The sequence below is a fragment of the Schistocerca americana genome, chromosome 7 (assembly GCF_021461395.2).
Source record: "Schistocerca americana isolate TAMUIC-IGC-003095 chromosome 7, iqSchAmer2.1, whole genome shotgun sequence".
NCBI classification, from domain to species: Eukaryota; Metazoa; Arthropoda; class Insecta; order Orthoptera; family Acrididae; genus Schistocerca; species Schistocerca americana.
The window spans coordinates 600,430,652-600,451,275 of record NC_060125.1 but is presented as its reverse complement, the minus strand read 5'-3'; the positions used below and the strand labels follow the sequence as shown (position 1 = coordinate 600,451,275).

Below are 20,624 nucleotides of genomic sequence, written 5' to 3'. Positions count from 1 at the left end.
AAGTGATTGTAAATGAGTTTGTTAGGGAACAGCATCAGAAATTCCTGCTTGCGAATGCTGAAATTTTAAAAATTAAGGCACATGAAATTGCTAGGGAGCAAAAAATTGAAAAATTTAAGGCTAGTCGCAGCTGGACTAATCTGTTTATGAAGCACTGGTGTTTTTCACTTCGGAGGCGAACTTCAGTTGCACAGAAGCTGCCGAAAAATTATGAAGATAAGCTTGTGGAATTTCAATGCTTCATAATTAGGTGGCGCACAGAAAAGCAATGCCTCCTTGGTCAGATAGGAAATGCTGACAAAAATCCCATATATTTTTACATGCTGTCAAATATGGTTGATGCCAAAGGAAAGAAAGACATCAATGTTCTTACATCAGGGGTGAAAAACAGCGGATGTCCATCATGCTTTCTTGCACAGCAGATGGACATAAATTACCCCCCATTCATAGTTTTCAAGCGAAAGACTTGACCAAAATCAGAAGTGCTTCCATAAACTTAATTGTACGAGCAAACGAAACTGGGTGATTTTCGGAGTACATGGTGCTGGAATGAAGTAGGCATGTGTGGAATCATCGTTCTGGTGCAATGCTTGGTTTACACAGTCTGTTGGTATTAGATGTGTACGCAGGCCATACAACACCTGCAGTAAAACGAAAATTAGAGGAAACTAAAACAGACTTGGCAGTAATTCCAGGTGGGATGACATCAATTCTACAACCACTTGACGTCTGTTTGAATAAACCATTTAAGGACAAGCTTATCACATGTACACAGACTGGCTTTCGAAAAGTGACAGACAGCTGACACCAACAGGGCTTGTAAAATCCGCATGTTTGTCACAAGTGTACCAATGGATTTACAATGCATCGAAGTGTCCCAAATCAGACTGTGCAACAAGCATTTAAAAAATGTACGAGAGCCAATGCACTAGATGGTATGGAGGATGATGCTCTGTATGAAGAAATGAGTGACAAAGAATCGAGTGATAGTGATTCAGAATCATGACTGATATTTCAAACATTTCATATAAGATGTATCAGAAACCTAATAAAATTTTGTTTTAAATTTCAGCGTTTAATTTCTAAGTTATTTTCATCCTTATTTTATGTGTTGCTACTCTGCATTGCACAGGATAGAAAAGCATGGAGAGCTGCATCAAACAAGTCTACAGACTGAAGACAACAACAACAACCAACAACAACAACAACAACAACACACTCTGCATTTAAAGTCATCACTAAAAATCTGCTACGAAAATCAGACTGGCAAGACTGTTTGCGATGTATGTCAATATGGCCATTCTACGTTCTGAATTTTTTCCTACCTGTGACAAGAGAAGGTTGCTAACAGGAACTTTTGTGAATCGTGAATCACATGCAGTATTCTGTTCACCATAAGAATAATACAACTATAAACATTATGCCATGTATTCTTTCGTGTTTGCTGCTATCTCATTTACATCCCGTCTGCCTAATAAACTACGAAACTAGAGTGAGACAACAGCAAACGCGGAAGAATATACATATAATGTCATGTTTATATTCGTATTCTTATGCTGAATAGTGATACAGTCAGAAATGAAGCACGGCAACTGACTAGACTTTTAAATCTAAGATGACTCTGATTTCTGTGCAGAATGTAATGTACTAAGGAGGCATTTGCAAAGATTTTCAAACTGAGAAAGTTTTTGCTAAACTCTCGTTCAGAACATCTTCTATCATACGCAGTCTATTATTTGGTTCTCGTTGATCATTATCAAAGATAGCAGCAGTGTAAGTAACAACAAATAGCAGTCTCTTGCCATTGTTTCGCTAATGAGACAATTCCTCTCTTTTTTTTACTGTAAGCGGTGGTAGCGCGCACAAAAGAAAGCCATGCCGCGAGCAGCAACAGGTTGTAAACACTCATAATCAGAATGCGACAAACGATGCATGACACAGTACAATAATGCATTTTCAGCTTAGAGTGACGTAAAAACCTATAACAAAGAGAACGGCACGTATTAGATCAGAGCAAAATAAGCAATCGATTCAAACCAGATGAAGCAGGTGAAAAAAGAAGGGTAACCGTCTAAATAAGGATGGAGTGCCTGACGCATAGCAATGGCTACCTGGTAAAGCTTAATTGCTAAGCTTACGACTCGAACCAAACTACTATAGCTGTATCTTCATCCATTCAACCTAAATTGTGTCTCATGTTACAATGGATTAACTTTGTTTCAATTTGGAGGTGCGGTCTAAAACTTTTCTCTCCACTCAAATTTCGAGTCTCAAATTTCGGGTGCGGCTTAGATTCGGGAAAATTATTTTTCCTCGATTTTGAGTCTCATTTTTCAGGTGCGGCTTAGATTCGAGTAAATACAGTATATAACAGGCATGTACAGTGTCAGATGTTGAACAATCACAGTGACAGATACAGAGATACCACATACACATGTGAGACAGCATTATCGGCACCTGATGGAGTTTGAAACGGGCATCATTGTGGGTCTCCGCCTGGCTGACAGGATGAGTCATGCAATATCCAGATTTGTGGGGCATTCAGATGTAACACTTGCCAGATGTTGGGCTACACGGAATGTGAGGACAGACATAATCATCAAGGTTCTAAATGACCATAGGACTGTTATATTGTGAACCAAGCAAGCTGTAACCCCTACACATCTGTGCCTTAAATCCAGGAACAAGTAATAGACATCCTGCAATGTTCTGTGTCATCCCTCACCATTAGTTGGAGAGTAGCAGCAGCCAGACTAGGGAATTATCGCCACTTGCAGACACAAATGGATGTGTCTGGAGTGGCACCATGACTGGCAAGCACGGACTGTTGATGAACGGCGTTGTATTGTCTTAAGTGATGAAACGCAATTCTACACTATCACAGACAACCAATGTCGGCGACTTAGAATGGTTTTGAGAGGTACTGTGGTGTTTGTTACTCCTGGCATCATGGTGTTAGGAGCAATCAAGTATGACTTCAGGCCGCAGCTGGTAGTGACTGAGGGAACTCTTGTGGCACAATGGTATGTCATTAACATCCTGCATCCTCATGTGCTACTTCTGATGCAATAGCATTATGGCACTGTTTTTCAAAAGGACAATGGTCATCCATACCAGCCACATGTCTCTACAAACTGCCTGCATGATGCTGAGCTACACCCATGGCCAGCAAGATTCCCAGATCTGTTCCTGATAGAACATGTGTGGTACCTACTCACACATCTACTCCGTCCCAGTGCCAGTATCCAGGAATCAAGGGCCAGTTAGAGCAGTTGTTTGCTGGCTTGCCTCAGGAGTGGACACAATGGCTTTATTACACCCTCCCCAGCTGAGTTAGTGCACACATCCAGGCCAGACCGGCTGCAATGTCATACTGACAAGAGGGCTCATACTGGCAAATTCTTTGTAAATTTGACTCGATTTTGTAATCACTGAAATTTGTTACTTTCAAAGCCGCTGACTCCACCTCTCTGGTGGTTCCATCCATACTTCTGGCTATGTCAAATCCACAAGCCCACTAACACATCAACAGCTTTCATCCCTTCCACAACAAAAAATCACTCCAATATAGTATGAACTTTTGGGGTCAACATGTCTGTAGTAACATGGATTCCCTTACCAGTATGTAGAAGGTCTCACTAACATATTCAGAGGTGGGCACTATCGCCCAAACCTTGTATGCAGATAGATTTCCCATACCACATCAACTTCACAAACATCCCTCTTATCACCCAGTATCATGCCAGACTGGAAAGTTGAACCACTTCCTTCACCAGGACTTCGACTATTTATCATCCTGCCCAGAAATGCAGAATATCCTATCCACAATCCTTGCCACCTCTCCTAAAGTGCCATTCCACTACCCAGTCAACCTATGCAACATTCTAGTCCATGCTTAGGGAACAGCCATGTACACAACCTGTCCAATCCACCCACCCAGCACATCCTACACCAGTCCAATCAAACGAATGTCCTTGTGAAAGCAGTCATGATGTATACAATCTCCACTGAATTTCTGCACAGCATTTTAAGTGGGTAAGGCCACCAGTCAACTTTCCACATGAATAAAAGGCCACCTTAAACTGTGGCCAAGAACAGAGCTGACCACCCACAGGCAGAATATGCTGCTGAGTGTAGCATGCTTGGTTTCAATTTCTGCTTCACAACTTGCACCATCTGGTTCCTTGTCCCCATCATCAGCTTCTCCAAATTACATTGACAAGTGTTGTCCTTGCAACATGGTTTGTTCCCATAATCCTCCTGGCATAAATTTCCACTACCTCCCTGAACCACACCCACATCCAGCTTGCCCCAGGATCCAAACTTTACTAATCATCTAACCACACCTTCGTCCCTGAAATCTCCTCCCCTTCCTCTCTTCTGTAAATTAATCCCAGTCCAATCCTACACATGGTGACATGTCATCATCATCATCATCATCATCATCGTCATCGTAATTGTACAATGCAAAAATTTACCAGTGCAGTGCCATGTTGCCATACCCCTGCTACTTCTCCCTCCAACATTCCTAACCTGTGCATCAGCTGCCTCCCTCCCAACCATCATAGCCATCAGCAATCCTTCCCTAACTGTCTCCCGTGCACTGTCTCCTTCTCCCCTCACTCACTCCACCCAACACAACCTTTCACACCACTAAAGCTGCAGAAATCCAATCCTAGCACAGTGTAAACAGCTGAGACAATGACGTAGCCATATAGATGTGTGTGTGTGTGTGTGTGTGTGTGTGTGTGTGTGTGTGTGTGTGTGTGTGTGTCCACAGTAGCTCGAAAAAGGATTCATCCAACGGCTGGAAAAGTTTTCAGCCTTGTTAATGAGACCATCGATGACTCTACTATTAAGTAGTTGCTCCTTTACTGATGTTTCATATTCAAGGTGTCCTGCAGCCTTCATGAAGTTGATAAATGATGATATTCATATATGTAAACACAAACAAGGCTACTTGTTTTTTATATTTTTATTTTTCTGGACCAGTATCGAGCTACCCGCTCATTGTCAGTATTTGTGTATTTTACTTTTATGCCCCCACAGAATTTTTTCAGGTATTTATGGAGACATTCTATTAATTTTATCTGGTTTCCAGCACATCTTTGTAATGGTATACATGAGGCTAAGCATGCTGCATAATATATACAGCTGTATAATAGATACAGCACAGTTAGCTTCATTTATACCATTACGAAGATGTGCTGGAAACCAGGTAAAATTAATACAATATCTCTATAAACATTTGCAAAAATTGCATGGGGGTGCAAAAATAAAATACAAGAATGCTGATGATGAATGGATAGTTCAATACTGCTCCAGAAAAATAAAAATATAAAAAACAAGTAGCCTTGTCCTTGTCTATATATACAAATAATGTCATTTGTCAGTTCCCTTTAATCCTAAATTATTTAATTCTACCAGAACTTTTCATTATCATATGACACATATCCTTAAGCATTAAGGTTAAAATGTGGTGAATGAATCCATTGGCCTCTACATCTTAAATAGAAATAGTAGTAGTAGTAGTAGTAGTAGTAGTAGTCGTAGTCGTAGTCGTAGTAGTTTATTAATCCAGTGACAATGTACATTGCATGGATTTCATCAAAGAACATAGTATAACAAAATAAGATAAGGATGTACAGTTTCTTACATAATACAATGGATCATTGTACACATCACAATATTTTTGGGCAATACAACTTTGATTACTGTAATAATATAAAAGTATGAGAAGGATCTTTTACATGAAATACATTACAAGTAAATAATTGATTTGACAGTTTTGTTCAGAAAAATTAACATTGAGGCTGTGGCAAGCATTTGATTTATAGTACTACTAACACATAGTAAATGAATGTAGTTACTTGCTACAAGATTACTGCAGATATTCATTTATATTATAATAGCAAGTGGTCATTAAGAATTTAAATATTGCTTCCTGAATGTAGACAATGTTTTTATTTCTTTTAGCTGAGTTGGAAGTTTGTTGTACAAAATAGTACCCTGAATGTTGGTTTGTTTTTGTGTTGAAGCCTTGTTTACTCTTTTTATGTGGATGTCATTGCACATTCTTTTATTGTATGAGTGAAGATCTGAGTTGATTTTATAATTATCAATGTTCATTTTTATATTAACAACGCTTTTTATATAGAGGCATGGTAAGGGTAGAATATTTAGATGTTGAAATAACTGTTTGGAAGGTGTCAGCCTTTTACTGTTTGAAATTATTCTAACAGCTCGTTTTGTAAGGTGAAGATGGTTTTCATGTTTGCCTTATTATGACCCAAAAGGGTTAGGCCATAGGTTATAGCAGAATGGATGTAAGCAAAGTAGACAGTTCTGCTACACTCTCTATGACACACATTCCTAATTATGTGTAACGCAAAGCAAGCAGAGCTCAACTTGTTAGTGAGGTAGAGAATGTGGGCTTTCCAGTCTAGATTTTCATCAATCTGCACACCTAAGAATTTTGTGGCAGCTACCCTTTCAATTTGTTTATTTTGAATTTTGAGGTTCACATCATGGAGCGACTTTGTTTTCCTGTATTGTATATAATTAGTTTTTGAAATATTTAAGGTTAGCCTGTTCTGTTCAAACCAGTTTTGTATGTATTCCAAAACTCTGATTGCAGATGTTAGCAATACCCTATTTATGTCTGTTACAACAATATTTGTGTCATCAGCAAACAAAGTTATGTGCATACCACTGATTCGGATCTTGATATCATTAATATATGTAAGAAATGAGAGAGGTCCTAGAACGCTGTCCTGAGGTACTCCGATTGGTACAGTCTGCATGTCGGATCTGTACACAATGCTTTGGTTTTTGTTGTTTGCTGAGGTAATTTCTACTACCTGTTTTCTATTGTGGAGATATGACTGAAATCATTTTAATGCAACTCCTCATATACCTATAGCTTCTACTTTGTCTAGCAAGATATCATGATCAACAGTATTGAATGCCTTCAATAAGTCCAAGTTTATTCCTACTGAATTGTTATTACTGTCAAGTCCTATTACAATGTTTTCGATGAATTGGGTAATTGCTGTTTCTGTACTCGTGCCTTTGCGAAAACCATTTTACAGACAAGAGATTGAATTTTTGGAGGTAATTTGTAATTATATTTTTCATGAGGGTCTCTATTATTTTTGAAAATACAGATAGAAAAGCTATTGGTCTATAGTTTCCCACTTCATATATATTACTCTTTTTCTATAATGGTTTTATTTTTGAAATTTTTAATCTTTGTGGGAATGCCCCTTCTGTTAATGAAATGTTTGTGATATGTGAGAGTGGATCTGCTATGACATTAGCACATTTAATTATGACTGAACCTGGTACCTCATCAATTCCAGAGGACATTTTATTCTTCATTGTTTTTGTTATCTTAAGAACTTCTAATTTATTTGTGGGACATAGCAATATTGAATTACCACTTTGCTCTCTTTGAATTGTGGTACCACTATTACTAGCAAAATTTTTACTCAGATTGACTGGAGTGCTAATGAAATAGTCATTTATGTAATTTGCTAGAGTACCATTTCTGAGTAACACACCATGATCATCTTTTAATACACTATCATCTTGCTTTTTAACACTTTTGTTTGTTTCCTTTTTTACTATATTCCATATTGCTTTTTTGTGCATTGTCTTGGCTGTTTTAATTACTTTCTTACATTTTTTTTAATATGTCTTAACATATTCTGCAAAGTGTACATCATGGTTGTCTTTTCTCAGTTGATTGAGAAGTTTTAGCTTTTGACTGGATACTCTGACAGCAGGTATTAGCCACTGGCTGCTGTTTCTTGGCATGACATTAATTCTTGTCAGTTTTTTGGAAAACACATCTCAAATATGGACATGAAAGTTTTATAAAATGCATTGAATGATTCATCATTTGATGATTTTCAGTAAACATCTTCCCAGGTTTCTTTTGCTAATGACTGGATTAAAATATTAACCTTTTCTGGGTAGAAGTGCCTTTTATATTCCCACTTGTATTTAACAACCTCTGGTACAGAAGAATTTATGCATATTACTAGTGTGTTGTGGTCTGAAAGACCTAAGTTTACATTTTGTGCCTCAGTAACATCATTTTCTATATTTGTAAAGGTATTATCTAGTAGGGACAAAGATGACTCTGTTATTCTAGTGGGGTCTGTGAAGAGCAGTTTTATGTGAGAGCTGTTTAGGATACTCAAAAGCTGTCTTTTTTCTTAATTTTCAATTAAAAAGTTGATGTTCAGATCCCCACATAGTAATAAGTTCACTTCATTGTTATACAAAATGATTAGTACTGCTTCCAAATTTTTAAAAAATATGTTTTTGTCACCGAGTGGTGACCTGTATGTTGATATGACAATTAGATTTTTACGCTTCTCCTCAGATTTTAGCTCTATGGCACATGATTCAAAATGTTTCTCGATATTTAGATGGTATGTTTCAGATCTAACTTTATACTGTAGCCCATCCCTAGTGTATATGTATACTCCACCATTTTTACAAACACTGTGGCAATAATGAGATGCTAATTCAAAATTGCTTATATTTATAAGACTTAATTCACTGACCCTGCACCAATGTTCTGATAGACAAATACAAGAGATATCTACAAAGTTGTTTATGGCGACTTCTAATTCTAACACTTTATTCTTGAGACACTAAATGTTTTGACTCATTATCTTGAAAGTTTTGCAAGTATTTGTTATTTTGTCAATACCTGGTGAAGTGCTGCTTTGTTGCTGATTTTTGACACTTATCTGCAATTTTTCAAGCTGATTTGTCACATTATGATCATTTATCTCTCATTTAAAAGAAATAATTTGATTGTTGCAGTTTGTTATCCACAGCATTTAAACAGACATCTGGGTTTCATTTTACACTGTGTGGGAATTAATAGTTAATTACTGTTGTTTTTACAGTATGTAAGCAGCCATTGTTCATTAAAGCAGCCAACAGTTTTCAAAATATGAAGTATGCACTATAAGACAAAAAGGTTTAATTATATTACTTTTATGTATATTACCAGAGAGAAGAATTATTTTCATAGAGAGAGAGAGAGAGAGAGAGAGAGAGAGAGAGAGAGATGAGAAAGAAAGAGGCAAGTGCTCTTTCATAACAACAGATATCAGCGCTGATGATAAACGTTTAATCTATCATGCACACACAATTGTTAACAGCAACTTCACTGAATTATTTCACACTCCAAAACATCTTTCTTTTGCAATTTCACTTACAGATCATGATGCTTGAGAGGACACCAGATAGCTACACTATTTCATCTCAGTTATCACTCACAGCTTTTTATGTATGAAGATTGAGTCTTAATTATGACTACTCTCTTTCAGATCTTAAAAATTTAATTCCAACTTTATATCTTTCAGACATGACAACAGTCTCAATCAAAAAATGGCAAGTAATCAAAATAATTATTTTTATCACACCTTTTATGGAGCGTGCCAAGTTGCGGTGCTTCTCATCATGCTTCTCTGCATACTGATGACTGAGTCCATGTTGCTTAAGGAAATACCAATGATATTCATCCCAGCTAACCAATCCTGTGAAGAATAGGATTTTTATCACACTGGAAAATGAAACATGTAAGACTATGGCCAATAGTCTTTTTACTTGAGGAAACAAATGTTCTTTACTGAAAAACACTTTCAAAAAGAACTTTAATAAATGATTTAAGACTTATATGTAATGTATTCCCATTTTCACGACAGACATTTGATTTATTCTCTTTGCAATTGAATATTACAAGATAAAAGTAGGAATAATCAAGAATTCACATCTGCTTTTACTTAAGTAATAAATAACACAGTGCAAATACTTTAGGATCAAAGTGCATTCCTCAGATACAATTTCTGAGAGCTCAGATACAATTTCTGAGAGATGACATATTGTCTATATCTTGTGCAGAGTGATTGAATTATACTAGTGTTCTACCAATGAACCAAAATCTGCCATTTGCTTTACTTATGAGTAAGCCTAAGAGATTATTCCATCTCATATCCCTACAAATTGTTACAACCATATACTTCTATGAGCCGAATAACCCCAACTGTGATTCACTGATACTGTAGCTTCAGTATATTACATTTCAGTGTTTTGTAACATTTATAATTTCACATTTGTAAACATTTAAAGCAAGCTGCTAACCTTTGGAGAACTTTGAAATACTATCAGTACTTCTTTAGAGTTAAGTGCATCATCTGCAAAAGTTTGAGGTTATTATTAATATTGTCTGCCAGATCATTAACACACAACATGAACAGCAAGGGTCCCAAACACACTTCCCTGGAACATGCCTGAAGTTACTCCAACATCTGTCACTGACTCTCCACCCTAGATAACACGCTGCAACCCCTACCAAGAGATACACCATCCAGTTACAACTTTTGTTTTGATACCTCACATGATCATACGTTCATACCAGTGGTGTGGTACTTTGTCAAATGCTTTTTGGAAGCGAAGAAATACTCCACCTACCTGACTGCCTTCATCCGTGGCTTTCAGGGTGTCATGTGAGAAAAACTGAGTTGGGTTTGATATGACTGACGTTTTCAGAATCTATGTTGGTTGGCATGGAGGAGGCCATTCTGTTCAAGATACCCTATTACATTTGAGCTCAGTCCACACAAAATCTCCCTGATTTTCAAATGCAATAAAAAAATAAATAAAAAATGGGATGTACATATTTCTGGTTTGTGACATCATGCAAAACAACTCAAAAAGTTTACTGTAGATTTTTTTCCCAAACGATTCCTTTTGCTTTGTTTCAGGTGCTAAATTATTACTGATAATGACTATGACTATACCTCAAGAGAGACACCAAGGTGTGGAGTTGTAAGTGGAAATGAAATTACACATTGCTGTCCTAAGAAATTTTCGATTTGAATTTAAAAGGAAGCCACCAGACATTAAAACGATTATGGTTTCATTTGATAAGTTCCTAGATGTACATGTACAAAGAACCCTAAAACTTCAACAGAAAGCCATTAGATGCATAGCTAAACTAATGCCTCGGGAATCCTGCAAAAACAAATTCAAGGAATTTAAATATTAACTGTACCAAGTTTGTACAAACAGGGTGGCGCACGGTAAGTCACCTGATTTGTTTCATGAATAACACATTTGTTGTTGACAAGATTTGTAATTTACTGATGGAGAAGTAAAGAACACAACTTGGAAATACAAACTAATGAATCACATGTTCAATGTGACTGCCATTTTGGTATACAACTTCTTCAAGTCACACACATGCATTTGTGATGACTCTCCAACACAAATATTCTGGAATGGTGCGGCATAACTCCACAATGATGGCCCTAAGTTGCACTGCATTTTCGGGTTTTCTGTGGTATACCTTCTCTAAGGAACCCCCAAAGGAAGAAGTCACAAGGGTTAATGTCAGGGCTGTGGGGCGGCCACATTCCTCCTCCTGCATAACGTTCTGGAAATCTGTTTGACAATACCCTAAGGCCAAGTCTTTCGTTTAGGAAATCAAGCACAACACTGGCAGTATGGGGGCATGCTCCATCCTGCATGCTCCATCCTGCATGAACCAATGTGTCTGCAATGAGACATGAGGCTATGAGTTGAGGAAAGAACTGATTTCACAGCATGTGTAAATAGCATTCATCGGTTACTGTAGCACTGAAGAAGAATGGACCGATGATTCCATGGCTTGACATTGCGACCCACACGCACACTTTCTCCCCATGGGTGTCTTTCGTGTGGATTATTTGCAGATGTTCATGCCCAGAATTGAACATTCTGTTTGTTCACAACACCGTTCACTTAAAAATAAGCTTCGTCAGAAAACCATGTGTTGTGTAGCACTGCCTCTTGGTCTTGCTCAATTGCCCACCTTGCAAACTGTAGTCTCCACTCCTTATCTCTCGCAGTAAGCTTATGCGCCATAGTCCTCTTGTATGGATACAAGCGAATGCCGGATTGAATAATTCTTTGTACAGATCAGCGTGAAATTCCCAACTTGGCACTGGCTCTTGTTGATTTACTCGGACCACGAGTCAAAGCCACTTGAACTGCTTCAATGTTTTGTGGCAAACGTATGGTTTGTGCATGTGGCCGCTGACACTCTAGAATGGATCCAGTACCTTCAAATTTTTGATGTAATCTGCTTATTGTCTGTGGGCTGGGAGCCCACTGTATGCCAAAATGAGCACGAAACCATCTCTGTATCAAAGTAATGCTGTTCGTCGCCACGAACAGTAACACAATCTTCATCTTTTGTGCAACAGTCAACCGCTCTTTGTCCAATATCACGGTAAACTGAAATGGCAAACTCACAACGGAAGCGATGAACTCGCAACGACGTCTGGCGTAATTTCCATGAACTGCACGAAGAGGATCAAAATTCAAGCAGGTGACCTATGGTGCGCCACCGGTATATGAGACAATACTTCTTCTAATGGTAAATTTTACAGCACCTCTACATGGAGACTTTGATGACCACAACACAAGAAGCATAGAAAATTACCAAATCTGCAGCAAAAGATTGAAAATGACAGGAAGGGATCCTATAATTGCAGGAAGCTTATTTTATAACAGACTACCATGCAGCATCAAGAGCATAAAGGATCTGTGCACCTTCAAAAGAAAACTCAAAGAAAACCTCATCTCTGACTGTTGGCAAATCCTTAGGATAAATGTAAGTTGGAATGTCAAATTTTCATGAAAGAAGGGAAAGGAAAACAAAGTGTAGTGTTGAAAATACAGAAGAAAACATACAAACTAAGATGTAGTGTTTCAATAATCTATAAATGTCCTAATATTTCTATGAAGTGAGTTTAACATAAATGAACTAAAAAATTAGTCTTCAGTTCTTCTAAATGTATTACACTGGTCAACACTCATTTTCTTGCCAAGGATATTTGAGTGGCTTTAGGATGGGTTAGTGGTGCTGAGGACGAATATAGCAACCATTTATGCAGTTTGGCTCTAGTTTTTGAGATCATGCATGATTTATTCAAAAAATTAGAAAAAATTGCTAATACTGAACTCGAGTGCTACAAACTACAATGAAAAAAGAAAATAATCTTTATAAATAGCTTCTATGAAAACCTGATAGGCATTTGTCCACGTTTAAAACATAATTGAAAAGTTTCTCTATAAGTATGTCATTTTCCGTCCATGACGAACCGCTTCCTGCACGCTTTCCTTTTATAGGTCTCTTCAGAACAGTCACGTTGCAGATTCCAGCAATAATCTGCCATCATATGCCTGTCCCATCTTCCTTTATATCTTTCCTCTATTCCTTTCATATCTTGATGGAACCACTCTCCTTGTTTCTCACTGAAATCACCTAGATTACGAGGAAATCGATCCAAGTGGCTGTGAAGGAAGTGCAATTTTATGCTCATGTTAGCTCCTAAGTTTTGAAAGTTAGTGAGCATGTTTTTGACCAGTTCCTCGTAATTGGGAGCTTTATGATTGCCCAAAAAACATTTTACAACAGCGACAAAACTGTTCCAGGCCGATGCTTCAGTGACAGTCATGACACTTGTAAAATTGGTATCGTTGATGAGCCTGCGAATTTGAGGACCATCAAATATTCCTGCCTTAAGTTTTTCACTACTGAGTCCAGGGAACGTATTGCAGACGTATGTGAAGCAATTACCATTTCTGTCTAAAGCTTTGGTGAATTGCTTCATTAGTCCTAACTTAATATGTAATGGTGGAAGAACAATCTTGTCCCTACTAACCAGAGGTTCATTAATGATGTTTGCTTCACCAACAGCCATATGTTCCCTTGGAGGCCATGTTTTCTGCTTCCAATGTTCGTGCTTTGCCCTACTATCCCACATGCAGATAAAACATGGGTGCTTTGTGTATCCACTTTGTTGTCCAAGCAAGAAGCTCACCATTTTCAAATCAACACAAATCAACCACTGAATTTTCTGCAGAACCATCTTGATGTTAGCATATGCTTCACAAAGTTTTGTTGAGTGGGCAATTGGAATAGATGCGTAATGATTGCCATTGTGTAGGAGAACACATTTTAAACTTCTAGTGGAACTGTCTATGAAGAGACGCCAGTCCTCTGGTCTATATTCCAGCAGCCCCAATTCAAGTAAAAGTCCAGGTATATTGCTGCAATACACTATAACCTCTTCTTGGTTGAAGTATGGAAGAAGGTTTTCTTCTCTCGTCCGGTAAGCTGTTATTTTAACACTTGGATGAAGACAGTTCTTTTCCTTAAGCCTGGATGCTAAGAGTTCTGATGCTTGCTTTGAAAGATTGAGTTCTCATATAAAGTCACTGAGCTCCTTCTGGTCGAACTGCTGGGGTTGTGTCTCACGTCCTTCGTATTCCGAACCACTACTTGTACATTCCTCGCCTTGCACATCGTCATCTGATGATGTTAGCGTGGGTAATGTTGTGAAGGTTGGTACAGGAACATCGTTGCTGTGCACCACCGGTCTTCTTGCTGACTCCAAATCGGGATATTCCCACTTTCGTTTTTTGAACCTATTAAAACCTTTCACATTAACAATGCAAAAATAGCAATCATCTGTATGGTTCTTCTGCTCTCGCCATACCATAGGCACTCCGAAGTTTAAGCTTTTCCTTTTTCGTTTTGTCCACTGCCGTAAGCACTCCACACAGCATTTACAAACTTTATGGGGTGCCCACGCCTTGTCTTGATCTCCAAGTTTAATTCCGAAATATGCCAGATACGCTTCCTCCACAAAAGGAGTGATATTCTTCCTGTTCTTTTGAAGAACGTATTCACCACAAATGTGGCAGAACTCATCTGGATGGTTCACGCAAAGACGGCGTGAAGAACTCATGTTTTCCTAAAACAAAATTGCACAAATACTACATATTATGCAGAACTTTCTTGTATTTGCATGTCAATCACATCCAACAAACATCATTAATTGTTTTGTGTGAAATGAATACTCACCTCTTATTTGCCACGTCATGATGAAAAGGTTCTATCTCCTTGAAGCTGCACTGCACATGTGTGTGACTTTCGACCATCGCCATTTTTCTTGTTTACACTGAACGCTACCTATCGGCTGTTGCGGGGATTACCTCGGCCAACAAATGAATGTCGAGTATCGCCGAATTCAAATCTGCACAACCCTCAATATCTTCAACACACGCACCGCACAACATGTATTGCGAATACATAGAAAGAAGGATCCTTTATTGTATGATTATATGATAGCGGAACAAACACTGGTAGCAGTTACTTCTGTAAAATATCTGGAAGTATGCGTGCGGAACGATTTGAAGTGGAATAATCATATAAAATTAATTGTTGGTAAGGCGGGTACCAGGTTGAGATTCATTGGGAGAGTGCTTAGAAAATGTAGTCCATCAACAAAGGAGGTGGCTTACAAAACACTCGTTCGACCTATACTTGAGTATTGCTCATCAGTGTGGGATCCGTACCAGATCGGTCTGACGGAGGAGATAGAGAAGATCCAAAGAAGAGCGGCGCGTTTCGTCACAGGGTTATTTGGTAACCGTGATAGCGTTACAGAGATGTTTAATAAACTCAAGTGGCAGACTCTGCAAGAGAGGCGCTCTGCATCGTGGTGTAGCTTGCTCGCCAGGTTTCGAGAGGGTGCGTTTCTGGATGAGGTATCGAATATATTGCTTCCCCCTACTTATACCTCCCGAGGAGATCATGAATGTAAAATTAGAGAGATTAGAGCGCGCACGGAGGCTTTCAGACAGTCGTTCTTCCCGCGAACCATACGCGACTGGAACAGGAAAGGGAGGTAATGACAGTGGCACGTAAAGTGCCCTCCGCCACACACCGTTGGGTGGCTTGCGGAGTATCAATGTAGATGTAGATGTAGATGTAGACTGAACACATGCTGACAGTGTGATGTTTGCATGATGTAATCCTCAACCACACAGATGCACTCCCTGAGCACAATTGTTTAATAAAGATAGTACAATATCACTAATTAAAAAACAGGTAGCAAATACATTACACCATATATGGACCCCGCAGTCGATATTGTCCACATGAAACTTTCATTTCCACAAATAACCTATATCTCAAAAACCAGAGCCAATTTGGAAAAAGTACAAATATACTCGGAATGAGTATCATAACAATATCCCATTTTAGTTCAAACTTCCCTGGCAACGAAAAAAAAAAATTATTTTGTAGAGCTGTGTTATTTATTATTATTAGCAGTATGACAAAAATAGTTAGATTGTAGCTTTCCCCATGTGTGCTAGACTGTTGCATAAATCATTGCAAGCTATCATATATAACTGAGTAAAAATATTATCAGTAAACATTACTACAGAATTATTTCATCCATCAAATGACAAATTTCCTACCCCCATGAACCATGGACCTTGCCGTTGGTGGGGAGGCTTGCGTGCCTCAGCGATACAGATGGCTGTACCGTAGGTGCAACCACAACGGAGGGGTATCTGTTGAGAGGCCAGACAAACGTGTGGTTCCTGAAGAGGGGCAGCAGCCTTTTCAGTAGTTGCAGGGGCAACAGTCTGGATGATTGACTGATCTGGCCTTGTAACATTAACCAAAACGGCTTTGCTGAGCTGGTACTGCGAACGGCTGAAAGCAAGGGGAAACTACAGCAGTAATTTTTCCCGAGGACATGCAACTTTACTGTATGATTAAATGATGATGGCGTCCTCTTGGGTAAAATATTACGGAGGTAAAGTAGTCCCCCATTCGGATCTCCGGGCGGGGACTACTCAAGAGGACGTCGTTATCAGGAGAAAGAAAACTGGCGCTCTACGGATCGGAGCGTGGAATGCCCGATCCCTTAATTGGGCAGGTAGGTTAGAAAATTTAAAAAGGGAAATGGATAGGTTAAAGTTAGATATAGTGGGAATTAGTGAAGTTCGGTGGCATGAGGAACAAGACTTTTGGTCAGGTGATTACAGGGTTATAAATACAAAATCAAATAGGGGTAATGCAGGAATAGGGTTTAATAATGAATAAAAAAATAGGAGTGCGGGTAAGCTACTACAAACAGCATAGTGAACGCATTATTGTGGCCAAGATAGACACAAAGCCCATACCTACTACAGTAGTACAAGTTTATATGCCAACTAGCTCTGCAGATGATGAAGAAATTGATGAAATGTATGATGAAATAAAAGAAATTATTCAGGTAGTGAAGGGAGACGAAAATTTAATAGTCATGGGTGACTGGAATTCGTCAGTAGGAAAAGGGAGAGAAGGAAACATAGTAGGTGAATATGGATTGGGGGGAAGAAATGAAAGAGGAAGCTGCCTTGTAGAATTTTGCACAGAGCATAACTTAATCATAGCTAACACTTGGTTCAAGAATCATAAAAGAAGGTTGTATACCTGGAAGAATCCTGGAGATACTAAAAGCTATCAGATAGATTATATAATGGTAAGACAGAGATTTAGGAACCAGGTTTTAAATTGTAAGACATTTCCAGGTGCAGATGTGGATTCTGACCACAATCTATTGGTTATGAACTGCAGATTGAAACTGAAGAAACTGCAAAAAGGTGGAAATTTAAGGAGATGGGACCTGGATAAACTGAAAGAACCAGAGGTTGTAGAGAGTTTGAGGGAGAGCATAAGGGAACAATTGACAGGAATGGGGGAAAGAAATACAGTAGAAGAAGAGTGGGTAGCTCTGAGGGATGAAGTAGTGAAGGCAGCAGACGATCAAGTAGGTAAAAAGACGAGGGCTAATAGAAATCCTTGGGTAACAGAAGAAATATTGAATTTAATTGATGAAAGGAGAAAATATAAAAATGCAGTAAATGAAGCAGGCAAAAAGGAATACAAACGTCTCAAAAATGATATCGACAGGAAGTGCAAAATGGCTAAGCAGGCATGGCTAGAGGACAAATGTAAGGATGTAGAAGCTTATCTCACTAGGGGTAAGATAGATACTGCCTACAGGAAAATTAAAGAGACCTTTGGAGAGAAGAGAACCACTTGTATGAATATCAAGAGCTCAGATGGCAACCCAGTTCTAAGCAAAGAAGGGAAAGCAGAAAGGTGGAAGGAGTATATAGAGGGTCTATACAAGGGCGATGTACTTGAGGACAATATTATGGAAATGGAAGAGGATGTAGATGAAGACGAAATGGGAGATAAGATATTGCGTGAAGAATTTGACAGAGCACTGAAAGACCTGAGTCGAAACAAGGCCCCGGGAATAGACAACATTCCATTAGAACTACTGATGGCCTTGGGAGAGCCAGTCATGACAAAACTCTACCATCTGGTGAGCAATATGTATGAGACAGGCGAAATACCCTCAGACTTCAAGAAGAATATAATATTTCCAATCCCAAAGAAAGCAGGTGTTGACAGATGTGAAAATTACCGAACTATCAGTTTAATAAGTCACAGCTGCAAAATACTAATGTGAATTCTTTACAGACGAATGGAAAAACTGGTAGAAGTGGACCTCGGGGAAGATCAGTTAGGATTCCGTAGAAATGTTGGAACACGTGAGGCAGTACTAACCTTACGACTTATCTTAGAAGAAAGATTAAGAAAAGGCAAACCTACGTTTCTAGCATTTGTAGACTTAGAGAAAGCTTTTGACAATGTTAACTGGAATACTCTCTTTCAAATACTGAAGGTGGCAGGGGTAAAATACAGGGAGCGAAAGGCTATTTACAATTTGTACAGAAACCAGATGGCAGTTATAAGAGTCGAGGGGCATGAAAGGGAAGCAGTGGTTGGGAAAGGAGTGAGACAGGGTTGTAGCCTGTCCCCGATGTTATTCAATCTGTATATTGAGCAAGCAGTAAAGGAAACAAAAGAAAAATTCGGAGTAGGTATTAAAATTCATGGAGAAGAAATAAAAACTTTGAGGTTCGCCGATGACATTATAATTCTGTCAGAGACAGCAAAGGACTTGGAAGAACAGTTGAATGGAATGGACAGTGTCTTGAAAGGAGGATATAAGATGAACATCAACAAAAGCAAAACAAGGATAATGGAATGTAGTCAAATTAAATCGGGTGATGCTGAGGGAATTAGATTAGGAAATGAGACACTTAAAATAGTAAAGGAACTTTGCTATTTAGGGAGTAAAATAACTGATGATGGTCGAAGTAGAGAGGATATAAAATGTAGACTGGCAATGGCAAGGAAATCGTTTCTGAAGAAGAAAAATTTGTTAACATCGAGTATAGATTTAAGTGTCAGGAAGTCGTTTCTGAAAATATTTGTATGGAGTGTAGCCATGTATGGAAGTGAAACATGGACGATAACTAGTTTGGACAAGAAGAGAATAGAAGCTTTCGAAATGTGGTGCTACAGAAGAATGCTGAAGATAAGGTGGGTAGATCACGTAACTAATGAGGAGGTATTGAATAGGATTGGGGAGAAGAGAAGTTTGTGGCACAACTTGACTAGAAGAAGGGATCGGCTGGTAGGACATGTTTTGAGGCATCAAGGGATCACAAATTTAGCATTGGAGGGCAGCGTGGAGGGTAAAAATCGTAGAGGGAGACCAAGAGATGAATACACTAAGCAGATTCAGAAGGATGTAGGTTGCAGTAGGTACTGGGAGATGAAGAAGCTTGCGCAGGATAGAGTAGCATGGAGAGCTGCATCAAACCAGTCTCAGGACTGAAGACCACAACAACAACATGACAAATTTCCATGAAATTTGTTTATTTCTGTATAAATTTGCAACATAATATGTCTAAAATCATTGTAAAACTACAATGGACAAAAAATAAACTATAACTACAACTATTGTCGCCATCACCATCACCACCACCAGCACCATTATTATTCTTACAGGAATTAGGCCCTTTGGCCTGTTCTGGCCTCAGTCAGTATTTCTCACTGGCTGACCTAAAACTGAAAACTCATCAACTGGTTCTATAACATCAGTGTTAATGTGTACTACTTTCATTTCATTGTGTCGGTTATACATTATTTTAGCCTTATTAGAATTGACTAGCAGGTGTAATTGCAAATTTGCTCTATGATGTTCTTCCATTAATTGTTGGAGTTCATCTACACTAGCAGCTAGTATGCCTTTTCAAACTGAGAACTGAATCACTGGTCATTACACGTACAATAAGAATTGTTTACTTTCACAGGAACTGAAACACAAAATAGAGAAAACAACACTATATGAAGAACTTTGACTACTTCAACATGGGGAATACAAGCATGATACTACACAAAATGACCACTGCAGACATTCATTCCTCCTAGGCAACTGGCTGTTGCTCTTTGACAGTTTTACAGAATAAATTCAAAAATGCAGGGTATCCACTATTACACTGATCCTCATAAAAGGCTCCGCATCCAGAAGGACAGGGCAAATTGTGGTTATTGTTGGCAGACAGGAAGATGATACGATACATATGAAATACACTTGCAATCCCGGAGGACTAACATGTATTATGGTCCACAGCCACAAAACATACATGTTACTAAGGTGCTGGACACCCATGGCTGTGAGTATAAGCATCCATACATTCAGATTCGGCATGAAGCGGTATAAGTCTCAGATGAAGTCCTGTGATATTACATCCTATTCTGCTTGCAACTGAGCGTGCAGGTACTGTAAATTGGTTGGTGGAAGTGGATTCCTAATGACGCATTCCACGGTATCCCACACATT

The 20,624-nt window shown here is 38.6% G+C and overlaps 1 protein-coding gene across 2 annotated transcripts in view; it reads right to left on the bottom strand.

Moving 5' to 3' along the window:
* The window catches only part of LOC124621919 (45 kDa calcium-binding protein), a 185,269-nt gene that overhangs the window by 98,036 nt on the left and 66,609 nt on the right, over positions 1-20,624 (bottom strand). For both annotated transcript variants that reach the window (XM_047147424.1, XM_047147425.1), the window contains exon 4: positions 9,450-9,563. In XM_047147424.1, coding sequence (XP_047003380.1) covers positions 9,450-9,563 — 114 coding nt within the window. The remainder of the gene's footprint in view (positions 1-9,449; positions 9,564-20,624) is intronic.